General features: G+C 41.2%; 2 protein-coding genes across 2 annotated transcripts in view; both read left to right on the top strand.

Annotated features, from left to right (window-relative positions):
• Positions 1-14880, top strand: part of Ism1 (isthmin 1) — an 82603-nt gene extending 67723 nt beyond the window's left edge. The window contains exons 4-6 of the mRNA XM_027421669.2: positions 3050-3193; positions 6608-6697; positions 13624-14880. Of these exons, the coding sequence (XP_027277470.1) occupies positions 3050-3193; positions 6608-6697; positions 13624-14141 (752 nt within the window). The 3' untranslated portion in view covers positions 14142-14880. The remainder of the gene's footprint in view (positions 1-3049; positions 3194-6607; positions 6698-13623) is intronic.
• A 5529-nt stretch (positions 14881-20409) lies between these two features.
• Positions 20410-20737, top strand: LOC100769978 (ATP synthase subunit g, mitochondrial). The gene has a single exon (XM_027420976.2). It carries the CDS (start codon positions 20426-20428, stop codon positions 20735-20737), a length of 312 nt encoding a protein of 103 aa, XP_027276777.1. The 5' UTR covers positions 20410-20425.
• The last annotated feature ends 485 nt before the right edge of the window (positions 20738-21222 follow it).

The raw sequence follows: 21222 nt of genomic DNA, 5'->3' as shown, positions 1-21222 counted from the left end.
CCTTGCATCCTATTTGCCATCATTCCATTGGCTGAAGCAAATCATGTGGTCCAGATCCAGCATAAAAAAAAAAAAAAACTGTGAAGTGGACATGGAGAAAGGATTTGGGGGGGCATCATTTCCCACACACACTTATGCAGCACTAGCATTTAGTCATTAGGCTATTGGGTTTTGTCAAACTGATAGAGGCTATAGTCAACTTTGAAAAGGGAAACTTAACTGAGATATTGCCTCCATCACACTGCCCCGTGGGCATTCTGTGAGGGCATTTCCTGATCAATGATTGATGTGGATAGGCTTATTGTGATCAGGTAGTCCTGGATCAATTAAGAAAGCAGGCTGAAGCCGGGTGGTGGTGGCACACGCCTTTGATCCCAGCACTCAGGAGGAAAAGACAGGCGGATCTTTATGAGTTTGAGACCAGCCTGGTCTACAGAGTGAGTTCCAGAACAACCAAGGCTACAGAGAGAAACCCTGTCTTGTGGAAAAAAAGAAAGAGGGAGAAAGTGGGAGGGAGAGAGAGAGAAAAAAAGAGAGAGACAGAGAGAGAGACAGAGAGAAGAAAAGAAAGGAGAATCAAAAAGAGAAAAGAGAAGAGAAGAGAAGAGAAGAGAAGAGAAGAGAAGAGAAGAGAAGAGAAGAGAAGAGAAGAGAAGAGAAGAGAAGAGAAGAGAAGAGAGCAGGCTGAGCAAGCCATGGGGAACAAGCCAGTAAGCAGTGCTCCTCCTAGTCTCTGCTTCAGCTCCTGCCTCCAGGTTCCTGCCTTGAGTTCCTGCCCTGACTTCCTTCCATGATGGATTACAACCTGTGAGCCATAAGATGCACTACACCATTTCCTCCCCTAAATTGATTTTGGTCAGTGTTTTATCATAGCAATAAAAGGAAACTAATAGTCATTTAAATCCAGAAAACCAAATCGAGGAGTTCAGTTCATGCAGAGATTCAAATATAGACCTCATAATAAGCTAAACCCTCAAGTTGAGTGACATTGCCCCTCATGAGTTGTTACCCTTAATGAAATGAAAAAGAAGGGCTGCAGGAGATTTCTGGATAGCAAGGGGCCCTTTACTTTTATAAGTCCAGCAGTACAACAGTTGGCTTCACTGGATTTTATCCTATGCTGCTATTCCCTCTGCAAGTGACATGGCTTCTATCTGCATGAGGTAATGTTTGCTTTTAAAACTTACCCTCTCTCTTTTTATGGCGTGAAAATATGAGAATCTTTGCTTGTGCCTCTTGTTGCTCCCTTTAGCAAGATCTGTCCCTGTTTGTGTGTGTGCAGGATAAAAATGCAGTGTGTGCATGTGTAATATAATTCCCTGCATATAGATGGCATCACTGACAGGCATACAATTGTTCCAGGCATGTCTGCAAAGTTCTGGGAGAGGGGAGTGACAATTTTGTCTCAGACTTCTTTCCCTGTGGAAGCAACTTGTCCCTCTAGCCCTGCACATACAAGAACACACACACACACACACACACACACACACACACACACACACACACACACACACACACACACATTCTGAATAGTAGGCTGAGAAGGCTCAGCAGCCCTGTGATAACCCAGGGTGCCTTCAAAATCAGCATTGTGTAAACAACAGCCTTGGCAGCTGGCACAGGACCCAAAATTCAGGTGGAAACGTGTGGAGAACATTCTTGCTGAGTCTATGTAATAACAACCACCACAACCTATTATGAATGAAGGGTATCCTGTCCCTTCAAGGCACATGACTATAGCCCAATGCTTGGCACTCAAAGAGGTCCCAAGGCTATTGCAAGCTTGCATAAGTCAGGAGAAATTATTATGGGATAGTGTTACTGAAGAAAAGTCATGCTTTAGAGATGTAGGGCTTGATGCTATAGCCCAAGCTTCCTTTTCTGTTAACCTGATAACCCTGGACAAGACCCCCAGGTACTCTCAGACTTTTGTTAATATTTACTTCTGATAAGAGAAAGTCAGTCTTGATAAAGTACCCACATCCCCAGCCCTCTCCAGCCCACCCCCCCTTGTGTGGTCTACTTTTTATTTTCCCATGTCATTCATAACTTCTAACATACTATATAATTTACTATTTTATATTCATTATTCATTTCACCATGGTGAGGAAAACTATTCTTAATAATATATCCCATATACCTAGAATTATGCTCAACTTAGAGTGAGTGGCCAAGCAATATTCATTGGCCAGATATTGAATAATGACTTCAAAGAATATTTCTACATTTATCATTACTATGTTGGTTATTTGCTACTGTATAACAAACCATCCTATACTTAACATCTGAAAAAATAGCAGTCATTATTTCTCATGATTTAGTGGCTCAGAAAGTCCAGACCACTGGGCAGTTTTACCCTTGATGGCTTCAGCTACATTCAGTTTCTATACAGAAATATTGGGAGGCTCCCTTCCATTGTCAAATCTTTTTATATGACTCTATTTTTTGGTGGCATCTCACCATTCTTGAATTTGTTCATCAGCCTGAACTTCTTTCATGGTGATTGGATTTACCAGAGTAAGTTATACTGGAAGCCAATGGGGACTATAAGGTCAAAGCAAGACTAGATTTTGTAGAACTCCTTCTCTTCTCTTCTCTTCTCTTCTCTTCTCTTCTCTTCTCTTCTCTTCTCTTCTCATCTCTTCTCCCCCTCTCCTCTTCTTCCTCTCTCTCTCCCTAGTTCCTCCCTCCATCTCTTTCTTCCTCCCCCCTACATTTCTCTTCTTCTCCCTTCCTCCATCACCTCCCTTTCTGTCTCCCTTCTTCTTCATCTCCTTCACCTATTCCCCTACAAGGAGGAAAGGTTTGTCCCAAGAGTTAGGTCCTAGTCATGTACAGTTCAATACAGCGCTGCAACCCTCTTGGTCTTCACAAAGCTGAGCTCTGACATGAACCCACAGCTGTAAGCCTTTGAGCTCAGGCTGCAACCAATCCCTTCCATAGTGAGAATGATGCAAGTGGAAGAGTTCGTGGCCAACAGACAACTTGAACAGGAGACTTGGCAACTCTTCAGGTGGGGATGATGACCATCTCCCTGGCTCCCTTCCAGATTCCACAGACGGTGAGGGTGACTGGAGTCTCTGGTCTGTCTGCAGCGTCACCTGTGGAAATGGCAACCAGAAACGGACCCGTTCTTGTGGCTATGCATGCATTGCAACAGAGTCAAGGACTTGTGACCGTCCAAACTGCCCAGGTAATTGTGGGGTTGTTGTTCCAAGTTCAAGTGGAAGGTTTTTCATTCATACTTTAAAACTTGAAGAAATTATTTAGAAGATAATCATTTTCCTCATAAATCTTTTGACCCGAATGGGACAATTAGAAAGAGCTGATAAACTTGGTGGATGAAAAGATAGATTTCCTAAGTCTTAAGCACATTTGCAGTAGCTGTGACCTAAAGGGCAGTGCCATATTATACTAAACTTAACTTGAAGGAGGGACTCTGGTCAGTTTGGGACTTTGATGTCAGATTGTCATGATTTGAAAACAGATACTTATGTCTGATAAGGACACCATCATGAGTAGACTCTCATTCTCAATTAAACCATGGACTTAGCCTTGTCAGTAATACTTGAGAGTTGCTGAGGCTTCCCATGAAACAAACTGAGCAACTTAGCATTTAATTGTGACCTTATACTGTAGTATTAGTGCCTTGAAAATTAAATTAATTGCTAACTTGGTGAGGAATCATGTTGGGACTAAACAATAATCATGACTGTGGTTGTCAAAGTTATAGTGAATTGTCAAAATCTAGCCTATGGCCTATTTATGTAGAGCCCTTCATTGGTAAAGGAATCAAATAGAAGGGGCAGAGGCAACCAAGACCATGAGTGACCCACAAAGCCTAGACTATGTGCCTCCTGGTCTTTTACACAAAGTTTATCACCCCCTGGCCTATAGTTTACTATGTTCTCATTCCGAGGCAGGATACCAGCCTACAATAATATCTTGGGCCTTTTCATGAAACCACACATTCCAAATGGCTTCATCTAAAAGAAATTTCAGAGACTGAAAATCTGATCCCCATACCTCAGACTTCCTTTTAGATATTCTATTCTCAAACCAGGGACATTTGGACCAAAACAAAAATGGAAGCACAAAGGGATTTCTAAGGAGGGGGGGTGGCACTGGAATGCTTGCAAAAGACATGCAGAGAAAATGGAGTTGAAATGTAAGAAGTGGTAGCCCCAGATCCATGTCAGCCCTTGCAGACCTCCTACCTCTCCTAATCTTTCCCGTGCTCCTTGCAATGAGCTGTGGTGGAAGTCTGGCAAGTGGATTTGAGATGGGTAGGAATACAGTATTAAATAATAACAACAGTGGGAGAAGTGACAATTAGGAAGGATGTGAAGAAAACAAGAAAACCATGAAGAATAAAAGATATTGAGGTGGAGAACAGGAAGGTTGTCTAGGGGTGAAAAAGAGAGTGTTTGTCTAGCTATGTGTGAGGTCCTGGATTAGATTCCCCGGCACCAAGCAAAAAAAAAGAAAGGAGGGAAGGAAAGAGAAGAAAGCAAAGAGAGAGGACTAAAAAAGGGGAGGGAAAAAGAAGAGAAGGGGGTGGAGAGAAAGGTAAAGATTAAAGAGTTGAAGAAAAACATGAAAAATGGTAATAAAGAGTATGGGACTGTTCTGAGTAACTCAATATCAATCAGACTTCCATGACTTTTAGGTGTGTTATTTCATTTAATTCTCAAAAATGCCTCATGGAACAGCATTTAATCATTGTATTTATCTGGCATTTGTGGGAACTGAAGCCCTAAACCAGCAACAAATAATAATAATAATGGAATTTGAATCCATGCTGCCTGACTCCATGAATCTATGCAAGGCCTTTACTGTCATTCTCTTCTACCTTTGTCATGAAGGAAGGCCTCTGGCTCGACGGCACATGGACACAGACAGAATTTACTGAGTCGTATGGGTAGACCTGTGTTCTTTTCAGAGCTAGCACACAGAGCCAAGGCAGTAAATTTGGATTTCTTGTCAGGGAAAGGTTCTTCCCTGCTGCCATTTTGAATGTTTCCTTAGGGGTACCAGGACCACTAAGAACACTTCAGCTGGAATCCCTGTGCATGCATTTTCTTCTCATCTGTCCTGGTTCGCTTCAGTCTTCCCAGCCTTTCTGCTTTAGGAGGTTCCAGCTTCAAGGGTTGCTTTGGATATAAACGATTACTTTCAGCAGGGTCTCCTTCCTTATTTGGTTTGTTGAATCTGAAGTAACTATAGAATAGACAAGGTCTTATAGAGTTGGTAATGGCCATCCTATAAAAGTATGACCCCTTGGGGGCTGGAGAGATGGCTTGGTGGCTAAAAGCACCTGCTGCTCCTTCGGTTCCCAGTGCCTATGTCAGGCAGTTCAGAGCCACCTGAAACTCCAGGTCCCAGGAATCTGATGCCCTCTTCTGGCCTTCTCCGACACCTGACAAGGTTGGGCATGTTCAGGGCGTAGACTTAAAGCCTACAGCACCAGGTATGCCCATGTGGTCTCCCACCCAAGTGCTAACCAGGCCCAATCCTGCTTAGCTTCTGAGATCAGACACCCGAACACACATAGCATACACACACTCACACACACAAATAAAAATAAGTATTTCTTACAGCCATGTCCTTAGGCCAGCCCTTGCTTGAGGGACCTAACAAAATCAGAGCCATCTCTTAAAGGACATACAGTCCTGCTCAACAGTGAAACTAGCGTTTCCTCCCACAAAAAAAAAAAAAAGGCTGCCAGCCTCCATTCTTTCCTCTTTCTCATGATTTAGCTTGCTGAATCACAGTTGGGTGTGGTAATTCTGAGGCGAGGTTTAAGGAAGCTGAAAGACAGACAAGGTTCCTTAGAGTTCAGTTCCTTAGAGTAAGTAATGTTCCTTAGAATAAGTAATGTTCTTAAGAGTAAATAAGTTCCTTAGAGTAAGTAAGTTCCTAAGAGTAAGTAATGTTCCATAGAGTAAGTAAGTTCCTTAGAGTAAGTAAATTCCTTAAAGTTGGTAAGTAATGGTTTCTCTGTGCCCCCTTTCTGGAGCATCAATACGAATAGTGCTAGACAACCAAAGAAGCTGGGAACTTGAATTTCCACTTGCCATTCTGGGAGATGCTCTCTCTGCATTTCACTCAAATAACTCAATTGACTCTGCCAGGGAGAGGTGCCCCTTAGTTCTCCTGAATTCAGAGAAATGAAACTGAGGCACACAAAGATCAAGTGTCCTGCCCAGCTCCACACAGCTAGTAGTGATTTAAACCCAAGCATTCAGCCATTAAAAAAGAAGGCCCTGAGCCCTCTACTGCCTCTGGTTTAGTTTGTCACTCACCAGACAGCCACCCTGACAAGTGCCCCCCACCATCACCCACCCCTCATCTCCAAGGCAAACGGGTAAGTCCATGGGACTCATTGCAGGCACATTTGGATCTGATTTTGAATAGTATCTGGAGTTTTAATATGTTTTATGCACTGCTACCTCCTTTTACTGTTTCCTCTGTTGGCAAGTTTCTACCCATGAGGAGTGATGAATACAAAAAGGCTTTGTTCAGGTGTATTTGTTTTGTATTTGAGGGGGGTGGTGGTGAATTTTTCCATAAATCTGGGGGAAAATGAGCTCTTGTCTGTGTTTAGGAATTGAAGACACTTTCAGGACAGCAGCCACTGAAGTGAGTCTGCTTGCGGGAAGTGAGGAGTTTAATGCCACCAAGTTGTTTGAAGTTGGTAAGAGTTTTTCCCTTTTTTAAAATCCAAATATTGGTTCAGTGCTTTGGAGATTCATTTTGCTTTTGCAGTGCCATCCTTGGAGTCATGAAAATGTTTCATTTTCCCCTTTGAGAGTTCAGTGCTACCAATAGATTTCCTGCTCCCTGAATAGACTCCGGGCATGAAAGAGAAACCTCATCCCTCCAATACCAGACTAGACTGAGCCATAGGGAACCTCTGTGAGCAGCCTGCAGAGCCTGTCAAGTTAGACAGGTTGAGCCGACCCCCCACCCAGCACAAAATAAGCACATCACCCTCACCCAGCATCCAGTAAAACAAAGTCTCCAGCAGCGGGGAGGAAGTTTTCTCAATGCTATGTACTTCCCTCCTTTCTAAGAATTTTCCATTGTGGGGCAGGGGGACTTCAGTACATATTTTTGTGCTTCTCGCTTCTCTACTAGAAAGTGCTGGCTCAGAAGCAACAACCTAATGGACACAACAGAAAGCATACACTCAGGTACGAGCTTGTTTTTCAGCACAGCTTCATTTACTTCTGGATACCATTCCATGTTGTAAAAGAGTCAGATTACTTCCATCCCACTTCTTTTATCCTCGAAAATCCTTCTAGAAACTCAAGTCTGTGGTATCTCCTCAGACAAAATTGAGTGGGCCTTGAAGTCTCATTTCCTTTCCTGGCCCAACTATTTTGAGATTTAGTTTCCTCTTTCTCAGAGAACTACAGGAGACAGTAAATGATCTAAGTAGAATAGTTTAGAAAGTAGAGAAATATAGAAAAGAATGGTGTCAACACTCTGATGAAAAGAAATAAGAAATAGCTACAGCGTCATCAGAGGGCAGTAATGGGCAGGGCAGGAACAGTCCTGCCTCATCCCACCATCACCACCTCAGCTGAGGAGGTATTGACAGCAGAAAGCTGTTGGGAGAAGGAAAGTCACTTTTCTCTAAGAGTGTAGCCTCTAGCAAGCTGAGCATGCTCCAGTTGAAGACCACATAGTCAAGAATATTTGGATGGCACAAATTGGTCTTAATGGGGAAAAGAGGAGGCTGGACAATTAGGAAGAAGAGGAGCTCTGGAAAGAGTGGGGGGGGTGGTTAATATTTCCAAAACATATTCTACAAAATTGTCATGGAACTAATAATATTTTTTCTAAAAGACTGGGGCAGCCATGCCTTAACCACTCTGAGGTGACTATCAAGCCATTACCACTGTGTTACAAAAGAGATCCCTTCCATCCCATTTCTTTTATCCCTGAAAATTCTTTCATAAAATCAAGTCTGAAAATCAAATGGGCTGATTTGCTGAGACAGATCACAGATCTGGTTTAGCTAAAATATACCTTGATTTTTACAATGCTTGTTAATAATTTATTTTTACAACAAGTCCAATTCAAACATGTCTGTAAGCCAAACTCAAGACAGTTTAGAAATTCTGGGCTAGCAAAGGCCTCCACCTTGCCCCTCACCTCATATACACAGTGAAGAGCTGTCTGAAAACACAGTTCATTGGATTTTTCAAACTGAATTTAAAGGTGTGAGTTTTACATTAAATGGGAAAACAGAAGACGTGGTCTTTGAGGAGCAGAGAACTTCTCATGTCCCCTCGGATCACATTTCACAGGCAAGCATCTTTTACAGTTTCATACAGGTTTAGGCACAAGGTCACATCCAATGCATGGCAAGGGTACCAAAGCTAAGAGCTATTTCTGCCAGAGTCCAGGCAAAAGTGGATTGAGTACATTCAGTGTAGACAATTGGCAAAAGGATCATTTATTTGTAAAACTCTGAGCAGAGTTGATATACACCAATAAAGGAACCCCAAGACTGGCAACCATGGAGAACCCTTACCATTCTTGACCTGATGGGACCAGGGTATGAGCAGCAAGCATAGTTCATAGAGACTCACCTGACCACAGTCCCAACTCTCCAAAGAATACAGACAATGTGCAGTGAGAGATGAACCAGTGAATTGTCTTAACTACTCTCTTCCCTCTGCGTGTTCCATTGATGGGTCTTCCCACAGGACAATTCAGTTAGAAATCAGGTGTGAAGAGCCTATTGATAGGGTCTGCATGGATCTGGGCAAGAACATTATGGGATAAAGACACAGAAGGGCAAACAGAAAATCAGGGACTGGAAACATTGGATAGCCACATGATCAAGTTACTTAAGTTAGCACTACCTTGAGTTTTCTCATCTGTAAAACAGCATGAGATAGTACATCTCACAAAATGACAGTAGAATCTACTGTGTTACTATCTGCCAAATTAAAGCACGCCCATTGCGCTGTATAAGTACATTTTTAAAACTTTAAAAGGAATCAATAAATGTTCTGTAGGCACAGGAATTACAGTAGTCTCCCACCTTGGAAAATATGTCATTTTGGGGGGGTCTTCTGAACTTTGTTTATGAATGTCCTGTCCTTCCAAGGAAAGTCCTGTGACTTCCCAGGTACTGCCCAAGATGGAACTGTCCCACTGAGTGACTGTGCAGACAACAGACATAACCACAAAATTCTAGAACTCAAAGAAGAAAGGAGCCACTGTGCATGCCACCGGGCCCTACCCAGAACAGTGTACTGTTCACTTCACATCCTCTGATACAGTCACCATCCCAAGCTCATCAGAAAAGTCCTATGTTCATGACAACTTGACAATTAGAAACTAGAAGCCCAGCAAGTTGAAATGACTTGTCTATGGTCACAAAGCTTCTAAGAAGTTAGGCTTTAATCCCAGCCAGGTTAAATATGATAACCTAATCTCACACCAGATCTCTGTGGACTCATGAGAAACGTCCCATCTCCCCCTTCCCCATCTAACTGATGAGAGACACACACTCCCTCCCAGCTGGCTCTATGTCCTGACCATGTGATCCCACTCATAACTATACCAGCCTCCCAGGCATTTGACTCGAAACTGGAGTCATTTCTCCTGCCTTAATATCTTTATCCTTAGACTTCAAAGCCACTGAAGTCTAACTATTCTGACTCCTCTTGATCCAGCCTGCTATTACCACCAAGCATATTTTTCTGAGCTCTTACAATTGATAAACTGTACTGAATTCAGCACTGGGTCAATTTTCTTGCTGCACAGCTCAGTTGATACTATACTCAGCGGCTCCCTCTGAACAATCCTAAACTGAGTAAGATCTCCATTGCCCAATACCAACAACCTTATTCTCTTGTACCTTCTATTCCTGAGAAGAAGAAAGTGTCCTCAGCCCCATTCATCTCATTTTTGTGTACGCTGTGAGTGTGTGGGGGGGTGGGGGGTGTGTTTCTGTGTCTGTGTGTCTGTGTGTGTCTATGTGTGTTTGTCCATGTGTATTCATGTGAAAGCCTGAAGTCAATATCAGATGCTCTCCATCTTAACTTTTTGAGACTATGTCTCTCACAGAATCCGGAGCTCATTATTTCAACTAGCCTGAGATCCCCCATGATGCACATGTCTCTACTATACAACCTCCCTCTGTTCTGGGATTACAAACATTCTGTTGCACCCAGCTTCTTCATCGGTGCTGGGGATCTGAACTTGGGTCATCATGCTTAGTAGCAAGAGCATTAAGCCATTTCTCTAGTCCCCTATCAGATATTTTTATTGCTCAAGTTTGGTTTTTACAATTAACGCTTAGCTGAAGGCCCTCCCCTGCCTCCTCCTACCTCTGCTACTGAAGCTTGTATCAATTTGAGTTCTGCAAGGAGCACATACTAGATGGGAGGGAACATACAAGGTGACAGTGTGACACCTAAGGAAGGTAAAAAAGGAGAATCAGGAAGGAAGAAACCAAACAACTCAGAGCCCTGTTCAACAGGGAATGCCAAGCTGAGAGAACCCAGAGGGGAACCAGACAGCAGGGCTTCCTCCATGCTTTGTCAAGCTTGACCACCAAGACCTTGACGATGGAAGATGGTCAGCAAGTACACACAGCAGGCTCTCTTCTAGGAGTTCTGAAGAAGAAGTCTGGCCACCACCAACCCTACCATGGCTCACGAACAGCATGATGTCACAAATACCCAAAACTATTCCTGACTTACCCTACTAGAAACAACATTTCATTTCAGTTTTGAAATGTTTTGGTTTTGTTTGTTTGTTTTGCTTTGCTTTGTTTTGTTTTTTTTAGACATGAAAGCCAAGTATTGTGGTACATGACTGTAACCCCAGCATTCAGAGGCTGAAGTGAGTTCCAGGCCAGTCTGGGACACACAATGAGACTGTCTCCAAAACAACAACAGAAGAATGTCTAGGTTTAGGTAAATAGGGGTTTCTGTCATGGAGAAGTAAATGAATCCAGAAAGAACCAGTGGCGTGTTCATCAGACAGCTTCCTGTCAATGTGAAAAAGTACTTGAAAGGGAAAACAGCTTAAAAGAAGAAAGGTTTATTTTGGCCTCTAGTTCTAGTGCATGGCATTTGGCCTGTTGCCTTTGGGCCTGTGGCAAAGCAGAACATCATGGTGAGGGAACCCATGATGGAGGAGGCTGTTTACCTCATGGCAACCAGGAAGGAAAAGAAGAGAGAATGAAAGGGACTGCCATTCCAAAGTGCCTTTCAGTGGCACACACTCTAAGTTCCACTAACTCCCCATAGCACCACAGGCTGGGGACCAAGCCATCGATATATGGGCTATTGATGGACATTTAAGATCCAAACTATAACAGTAGGAAATTCGATGGAAGGAAGGAACAGCAGATCAATGGGTGTTTTATCCTGGGGCCAGCCAACCTGCTTTCAGAAGGGACCCTGGTGGAAAAGCTGTGTGCCAGCTCAGCAGAGTGAAAGCCAAAGTCTAGAGGCTTGAAGAAAGGAGAGGGGTTTAGTAACATTTGACTAAGATGCATTCTGTTCTGATCAGTCAGTGTGGGCAAGGAGCTCAACTAACCATGAACAAAGAGAGGAAGGTCTGTGACTGAGCTCATTATCCATAAATGGAGATGGCACATTCATGAGTGCAATGTGAAAATGGCTTCTTTGCAGTAAGGTCAATATGGGATGGGGACATAGATTCTTAATATTGCTGTTTGGGGGGGCTAGAGAGATAGCTCAGAAGTTAAGCACTAGCTGCTCTGCCAGAAGTCCTGAGTTCAATTCCCAGCAACCACATGATGGTTTATAACCATTTATAATGAAATATGGTGCCCTCTTCTGGTTTGCAGGTATACATGCAGGTAGAACACTGTATACATAATAAATAAATAAATCTTTTTAAAAATATATATGGCTATTTCCTAGGACAAAGTTTCTTGAATTATAGGCATTGGGCCTATTTATATGCCTAGGCTTCCTTTACTTGTTTGAAAATAAGAGCTCACAGAGTTGCCCAGGATGACCCTGAATTCCTTTTGTTTAACAGGCTAGCCTTGGACTTGTTCTCTATACAAGATTTACCTTAAACATATTCTGTAGACCAAGCAGGCCTTGAACTTGTGATTCTTCTGCCTCAGCCTCTAGATTAGCTTGGATTACAGCTGTATATACTCAAACTTGATCTGGGATAAGGTCTTTAAGTAAAGTATGACATTGTCATTGAATAGGAATCCTAAGAAGGGTTTTTCTGGGCTCCTGGGTTATAGTGAGGTGCTATACTTGTTCCTCACATGTGTTTGATCCCTTACCTTGTATCAAGTCCCCTCCCTTTTGGCTATCATTTCCCCAGTGTCTTTTCTACTGGCATCTTGGCCTCACAGTCTGACTAACATATGCTGAATCAAATGTTGTTGACCCAAACAACTGAAAGACCATGAGAACCCTGGAGAGTGATCAGGCAAGAGCCAGGCTGACCTGGGAACATCCTGTCCTATCCAAGTAGAGTGTCTCTGGACACATGCACCCTGGACAGTTGTTCCCAGGGGGGCAATAAAAAACAACATATATTCAAATTTCCTTTTAAAGAAAGCCAGGAATTCACAATTAGATTGGAATCCATAAGTTATTTGTATTTTAAAACAAACTTTAAATTTAAATATATTCGGATCATATTCTTCCCTTCCCCCAAGTTCTTCCAGATCATCTCCCCTTTCCTACCCATACAACCTTCTTTCCCAAAAAACAAAAACCTAATATAACAACAAACCCCCAAAACCAAAACAACAAAATACTATACCCAAAAGAAAAAAAAAGTCACCAAACTGTAACCAAATAAAAGTAGTTGACCAACATATAAGTGGGATCCATAAATTCTTAAGTATTTGCAACTAAATCAACCTTTTCTTACTGCTTTGAAAACCAAACATATCACCTCTAGGCTCTGGGTTACACTTTCACCCCTTTGGAACATCTTAGACTATGAATTTGCATAGAGTGAAAATTAAGGTCCAGCAGTTGGGAGATGAATTATGTTTTAAACTACTCAGTGAGAGGCAGAAACAAAATAAATTAAACTCTACAAATTGTCCTTTGAGGACTTTCCACCACATTACCACTCATATAGGAAACTCAATACAGCTCTCTAAATTAGCTAATTGTGTTAGAGTGTATAATTAGGCTATGGTTATCTATGATGATATTGTTTTTGTTTTATATTTCAGGGTTTTATTGGGGTTTCATTGAGATATGGTTTGATTTGGACATATTTGTTTTGGAGCTGCTTTAAATTTAGGGATAATAACATATGTTTCAACATAAAACTTTAAAAGGTGGACCAAATGCAGTGATAGTTAAACAGGAGTGAGGGGATTTTGGTAGTCATTGAGTCAGTGACTTACTCTTGGCTGTTCTGTGTTTGCAAATTCCCCATACTATAAAATAGGGAGTTGGGAAGATGTCTTACAAAGTTGACAAATTCAGGGGTGATGGGAATGACCACCATGTGTGGTGGTTATGGGTACCTGCCGGGTATCTGATGCTAAGGAGGAAGGACACTGTTGACTGCAGTGTCATTCTCCCAGCAAGCTTGGCCTGTGCTTAGAGGAGTTTTTCTGGTCTTTTTCAGACATGGACAGCTGTGAGCGATGGATGAGCTGCAAGAGCGAGTTCTTAAAGAAATACATGCACAAAGTGATCAATGACCTGCCCAGCTGTCCCTGTTCCTACCCCACTGAGGTGGCTTACAGCACAGCCGACATATTTGACCGCATCAAGCGCAAGGACTTCCGATGGAAGGATGCCAGTGGGCCCAAAGAGAAATTGGAGATCTACAAGCCTACTGCCCGATACTGCATCCGCTCTATGCTATCCCTGGAAAGTACCACACTGGCTGCCCAGCACTGTTGCTATGGTGACAACATGCAGCTCATCACGAGGGGCAAAGGGGCAGGCACGCCCAACCTCATCAGCACTGAGTTTTCTGCTGAGCTCCACTACAAAGTGGACGTTCTGCCCTGGATCATCTGCAAGGGCGACTGGAGCAGGTATAATGAGGCCCGGCCTCCCAATAATGGACAGAAGTGCACAGAGAGCCCTTCTGACGAGGACTACATTAAACAGTTCCAAGAGGCCAGGGAGTACTAAAGCACTGCTGGTTTGGAGGCACAAATGCACTGATCTGCCGACTGTCACCCAGTTTTTTTAATCCACATTTTTGTATATTTGTATATTCCACATGAGTATTTTTTTTAAGTACACTAGGGGTATGCACCAGGTCTGGGGGACTATGTCCGTTGTCTGCAAACCGTGTTGGAAGTCATCCAAGTGGCTGCGTAGGCAGGAAGAGGAACCTGGAGGCTGTAGTGGGTGTGATTCCATCCCCACCTCCATCCAGTGCACAAGAGCACAGAGACTGAGGTTGTAAACATTATAAGCAGTTTTTATATATAACTTATTTAATACAAATGTGACTTAAGCTTAACCTTTTCTCTGGAGTTGTCCTTGTAAAAAATATTTAATCGCTTCTGAGAGGGCTCAAAAAGGAAAGGACTTAGGGGAGTGGAGAGAAAAGGAATCTTGCAGTGGAAATGCATAAAAATGAGAAAACAGCCACCTTACACCAGGTGCTCTTTAGTCATAGGGCATTCTCTGGAGTCACAGATTCCAACGTTTTCTTGTCTTAGACTAGGCAAGGGGTGGATAGTAAGTGAATATTTAGAGTCAAGTCTAAGACACTGTTTTAAAGGCTTTAAACTAAATGACCTGTGTGATTCTACTAAAGAGCTCCGGCAGCAGCATTGCTGCTGTGCCTTAATAAGCTCAGAAGACTGCAAGAAGTTCAGGCGTGAAGTCAGAAGAGGCACTTTCCAAAAAAAAAAAAAAAGCAAATTAAGTGGGAAAAATAATATGGGTCCCATTTTGTCTATTTTATTTTAATATAACAATTTTCTTCACCAGTATATTCCCAGTAAATAAATATAAAAGGGGGTGGTAGGAGCTGAAGTCTGGGAAATCCTATTTTTTTATGTTTTAAGAAAGAAAAACACTGCATTATTTTTGTAAAGTATTTATTGAGTCATTGGATATTGTGCATCATGCAGTTGTAAGACGGTCCTGTTCTGTGAGGTAGAACTGGAGGACAGATGAAAAGTTGGTTCTTATGCAATCTTACTTGCAAAACTCCAGAAAAAGAAATATATAATAAAATCATAATAAAATGTGTTACCTGCATCCTTGATTTATGATACAAATATTGTGACTACTCCAGAGAAAGCAAGACTTTCATGGGAAGAAAACTTCAACCCAGGTGGTAACAAAAGATTCACAAAATAGGCCAGGCGTTGGTGGCGCCCACCTTTAATCCTAGCACAGGCAGATCTCTGTGAGTTCCAGGCCAGCCTGGTCTACAGAGCAAGTGTCAGGATAGGCTCCAAAGCTATAAAGATAAACCCTGTCTCTAACCCTCCCCCGCAAAAAGATTCACAAATGGACTTATGGTGACTAGGGTAAGTTATAGTATCATTGGCATCTCTCTACTACCAATTATCTCAAGATGATTGGCACATATATGTTTTTTTTTCTTACCAAGGACTAAGAAAACCAAACTAGAGCTAAGATTTAAGATGGGCAATACTACTCTAGACAAAATACAGAAATACAGGTAATATGCAGAACTACTTACAATGCAAATTATTCTTTTGCCAGATGACAGAAGACAAGGTCAGAAAGCATAAACCATATTCCTTGTATCCCTGGTGACTTTGATATTCTTAACCACACACTGAAGTTCTTTGGTAAAAGTATATTCTTACAGAAAAGCTCTTGTTAGTTCTTTATACTTCAGAATAAGGCAATACCCATCAGATTACCCGTATTTAGGTTCTACATCTAGTGTTAGAATAATAAGTCTTGTTTGGGGCTGGAGAGATGATTCAGTGTAGTTAAGATTATTTACTGCTCTTGCAAAGGACCTGGGTTCATTTGCTAGCACACGCATGGTGGCTCACACTAGTTTGTAACATTTCCAAGGGATCAGACACCCTTTTTTGGCCTTTGTGGACACCAGGCTTGCATGGTACACATACATCCATGGAGACACTCACACATACACATAAAAATAAATGACTCTTTTTTAAAGGTCTTGTTCACATCTGAAGGAATGCTATGCAAGTGAACCAGTAGAGAGATTAAATGGTCCATATATCAGATAAGATAGAGGGTTTGTTTGGTTTGTCATACAGAAGAAAACAAATTCAAAAAGAGAATTGTCTGGAAATACAATGTCTTACCTTTGAGCCGATCAGTTTCTTGTCAGAAACAGATACAAGTGAAAGCCAAAGATATGGCACCTGGAAAGTTCAGCTGAATAGCATGGAGGGATAAGAATTTCTGCAGCAAGACCTGAGTGGTGTCCTAGAGTAAGTTGAAGGCTGTGGGGAAATCCTTCTGGGGATAAGGAATGCATCTGAAGGATCCAGTTGAGGAGTGAGACTTTCTCTTCTGGTAATTTTAATTGATTTCTAAAATTATTTCTTTAATTTTTAAGATTATAATATGATTACATCATTTCATCTTTTCCTTCTTCCAAACTGTCCCATATATCCTTCTTTGTCCTCTTGATCACTGATTATTCATTGGTTCTGTGTATGTGCATGTGTGTGTGCATGCCTGTGTGTGTGTGTGTGTGTGTGTGTGTGTGTGTGTGTGTGTGTGTGTGTGTGTGTGTGTGTGTGTTCTTAAATACGTAAGTACAACCTGCTCAGTCTATTTTCAGTGATGATCATGTGATACTGGATGTGCCCTTTCCTGAGGAAGATGATTTCTCCCACTCAGCATTATTAAATTGCCTGAAGTCCTTTGTATAGAGTTAAAGCCTCTTGGCCTTTAACTGTCCCTGTCTTTTAACTGGCCTCTCCCTGTCCACTTTGGCATGTCTATTTTTGTTGTCCTTATTCAGCTCATGGTTAGATAGTAATGTTAGTGAGACTTTATGGGTGTATCTCTGGGATTTCTAGGAGATACAGTCTCACAGCAAACTCCCTGATCCTCTGGATCTACAATCTTTCTTGCTCCTCTACCATAATGATGTTTTGTAGATCTATCCATTGGGTCTGGCTTCCATAACTCTGCATTTTGATTGGTTTTGATTTTCTGTAACAATCTCCATCTGTTACAAAGAGAAATTTTCTTGATGAGGGTTACAACTACACTTATCTGTTGGTATAAATACAAGTATATTTGGAGTATAGTTAGGGATTCTCCTGGTTTAGTAAAGTGTCAGTTGTAGATTCTCCTCCAAGATCCATGACTTCATTAGTCCTGGGTTTCCAGTAACCAGGCTTGATTTCTGTCTTGTTGAGTGAAACTTGATTCCAATTATGCCAAGGTATGATATGCACGAACTACTGTATCCTTTGGATTATCCTGCCATGCTGATCATTGTTATGGTTTATAGGTATCATAGCTAAATAGAACTAGTTGTTTCCTCCTTTGGAAGCTTGCTGGATGTCTTCTGATACCATGAAAGCTAGCCCTCAGTGAGGAAGCTTTCAAGTCAGTTCCAGCTCAGGATCCTCTGTGCCATATGTCTAAAGTACATGGTATCTTCAGCAGTGGGGAACTGCCTTCTACTTCTAGGTGTAAATAAGGGCAACAATGATAGAATGTAATTTTGTTGGAGTCTCTTTGACAATCCTGACCAACAACTAAAAAGAGCTTCTCATGCTTTGTGTTGAGGTCCTTGTTAAATGATCTTTAGCTCTTGAAGGGGAGCATCATCAGCCCAAATTGGAAATTTTCATTTAAACTACATATGTATGTTTATATACCAACTTATTATATTACAGATATTTTAGGCATATAGTTAATAGTATGGTATCTAATTGACATTTTTAGACATCCTTACTATTATTGTATCCTCTTTACTCCCTGTTCTATATTTATCTCTATCCTCCCTTTAATTAGAGCCCCCATATTCTTGTTTCCCCCATCAGATCACTTATACTGTGATATTCCCCTCTCTATCAACCCTCATTCCCAACCCCAGCAATGGTCACTTTTTACTTTCTATTGGTTTCTGCAGTTACTCCAGAATATGTACTTACATCTGAAGATTTATAGATAGGACCCTCAGATGAGAGAGAATATGTGACCTTTGTCTTTCTGAGTCTGGGTTACCTCACTCAATATGATATTTTCTATATATAGTAATTTACCTTCAAATTTCATGATTTTATTTTTCTTTATTACAAATAAATTGTATTCTGTAGTGTACATGTACCATATTTTCATTATCTAATCATCAGTTTATAGGGTTTTTTTTTAACTCTTTGGAGGATGCTACCCATCTCCCAAATAAATACAGAGAGAGTTACTCTTACATATGAATGCCTGGCCTTAGCTTGGCTTATTTCCAGCCAACTTTTCTTACCCTAAATTATACCATCTATCTTTTTCCTCTGGGCTTTTACCTTTCTCTATTCTTCATACCTTTCTTTCCTTCTTACTCTGGCTGGTTGTGTGGCTGGGTGGATGGTCCCTGACAACCTCCTTTCCTTCTCCTGTGCTTGCTCCTCCTTCTCTATTTTCTTCTACTTATTCTCTCTGCCTGCCAACCCCACCTATCCTTTCTCCTGCCTAGCTATTGGCCATTCAGCTCTTTATTAGACCAATTAGGTATTTTAGACAAAGTAGCACAGCTTTATAGAGTTAAAAATGCTACATAAAAGAATGTACACATCTTTGCAGCATTAAACAAATATTCCACAGCATAAACAAATGTAACACATTTTAGTGGTACATTTAAGCAATATAGTACTACTCAGCAGAAAAAACAATGGAGTCTTGAAATTTGCAGGAAAATGGATGGAACTAGAAGAAACCATTCTGAGCGAGGAAACCCAATCCCAAAATCAAATATGATATGTACTCACTCATATGTGGATTTTAGACGTAGAGTAAGGGATTACCAGCCTACAATCCACACTGCCAGAGAAACTAGTAAACAAAGAGGACCCTAAAAGAGACAAACTTTGTCCCCTGGAGAAGGGGAAAGGGTCACCATCCCCTGAGCAAATCGAGAACATGGGAAGAGGGGAGAGGGAACTACGAGAATGAGAAGGGAAGAAAAGGAGTTATGCACAGGTATGAGGGAGCAGAAAGGTTGAGTCGGGTGTAGATTAGAAGAAAGGATATGTGATAGGTAGGGTTTTAGTTAGGGGGTGGTAGGGGAGGAAGGGAGGGAGAAGGGAAGTGGGATTGTCATGTAATTCAATCTTGTTTGTAATTCAAATAACTCTTTGATTTTTGAATGTATATACATATATATTGAATATTAATCCTCTGTCAGATACATGGCTGAAAAAGATTTTCTCCCATTCTTTAGGCTTCCTCATCATACAGTTGATTTTTTCTTTAGCTGTTAAGAAACTCTTTAATTTTATCAAGTCCCACTTGTCAATTTTTGAGCTAAATTCTTGGGCAATTGGAGTCGAATTCAGAAAGTTCTTTCCTACACCTATATCATACATGTACTGCTTATGTTTTCTTCTAACTCTTTCAATGTTTCAGGTTTCACATTTAGGTCTTTGATCCATTTGGAATCGGTTTTGTGCATGATAAATATGAGTGCAATTTTCTTCTTCTGCATGTGGATACCCAGTTTTCCTAGCACTATTTGTTGAAGATGCTTTTCTCCAGTGTATGTTTCTGGCATATTTGTCAAATATTAAATGCCAGTATCTCTAGTAAATACAGAAACTCATGGAGAATAAGCAAATTATTACTGAATAATGAATGAGTCAAAGAAGGAATATGGAAAGGAATAAAAATTTTCCTGGAACAAAATGAAAATATGATAAAACCTCTGGGACAAAATGAAAGCTAACCTAAGACACATTTGAACAATGGAATCAAATCTAAAACCCAGACATAATCCACACACCCACAGGACACTTGATTTTTGACAAAGGAGCCAAAACTATACAATGGAGAAAGCAAAGCACCTTCAACAAATGGTGCTGGCATAATTGGATATTGGCATGTAGAAGAATGTAAATAGATTCATATCTATCATCCCTCAGAAAACTCAGATAAAAAATCTCAACATAAATCCAGTTACACTGAACCTAATAGAAGACAAAGTGGAGAATAGCTTAGCATAGACAACAACCTCCAGAATAAAACACCAGTAGCACAGACACTAAGATCAACTATTTATAAATGGGACCTTATGAAACTGAAAAGCTTCTGTAAGGAAAAAGACACTATCAATAGGACAAAATGACAGCCTACAGAATGGGAATTTTTTTTCACCAGCCCCACATCCAACACAGGGCTGATCTGTAAAATATATAAAGAACTCAAGAAACTAGTCATCAAAAAAACCAACTGATCAAATTTTAAAATGGAGGGACCTTCCACCCTAGACCATGGCCAGGTTCATCCGTAACTTCGCGGAGAAGGCCCCGGCGCTAGTAAGCGCTGCCGTGACTTACACGAAGCCTCGATTGGCCACATTTTGGTACTACGCCAAGGTTGAACTGGTTCCCCCAACCCCTGCTGAAATCCCTGCAGCTATTCAGAGTGTGAAAAAAATAATTCAAAGTGCTAAAACTGGTAGCTTCAAACAGCTTACAGTTAAGGAAGCTGTGCTAAATAGTTTGGTCACCACTGAGTTGCGGATGTGGTTTTATATCGGAGAGATCATAAGCAAACGTGGCATCGTTGGCTATGATGTTTGAAAACTGATCTTTAACATCTGATTTTATTTGAGTGTTCTTGGACCGCATGTGATGAGACTGCTATCTTAATAAAATACTATCTGTCCAGAAAAAAAAATTTAAAATGGGGTACTGACCTAAACAGAGAATTCTCAACAGAAGAATCTCAAATGGCATAGAAACACTTAAAGAGCTGTTCATCATCCTTAGCCATCAGGAAAATCAAAATCAAAATGACTCTGAGATTCTATCTTACACCTGTCAGAATGGATAAGATCGAAAATACAAGTGACAGTTCATGCTGGTGAGGATGGGGAGCAAGTGAAAATTTATACAGCCACTTTGGAAAACAGTATGATGGTTTCTAAGAAAATTGGAAGTCAATCTACCTCAAGACCCAGCAATACCACTCCTGAGCATATACTCAAAGGATGCTCAATTGTACCACAAGGACACTTTCTCAACTATGTTCAGAGTAGCTTTATTTGCAACATCCAGAACCTGGA

This window comes from Cricetulus griseus, chromosome 6 (genome assembly GCF_003668045.3).
Source record: "Cricetulus griseus strain 17A/GY chromosome 6, alternate assembly CriGri-PICRH-1.0, whole genome shotgun sequence".
NCBI classification, from domain to species: domain Eukaryota; kingdom Metazoa; phylum Chordata; class Mammalia; order Rodentia; family Cricetidae; genus Cricetulus; species Cricetulus griseus.
This window is presented reverse-complemented; position numbering and strand designations above follow the sequence as displayed.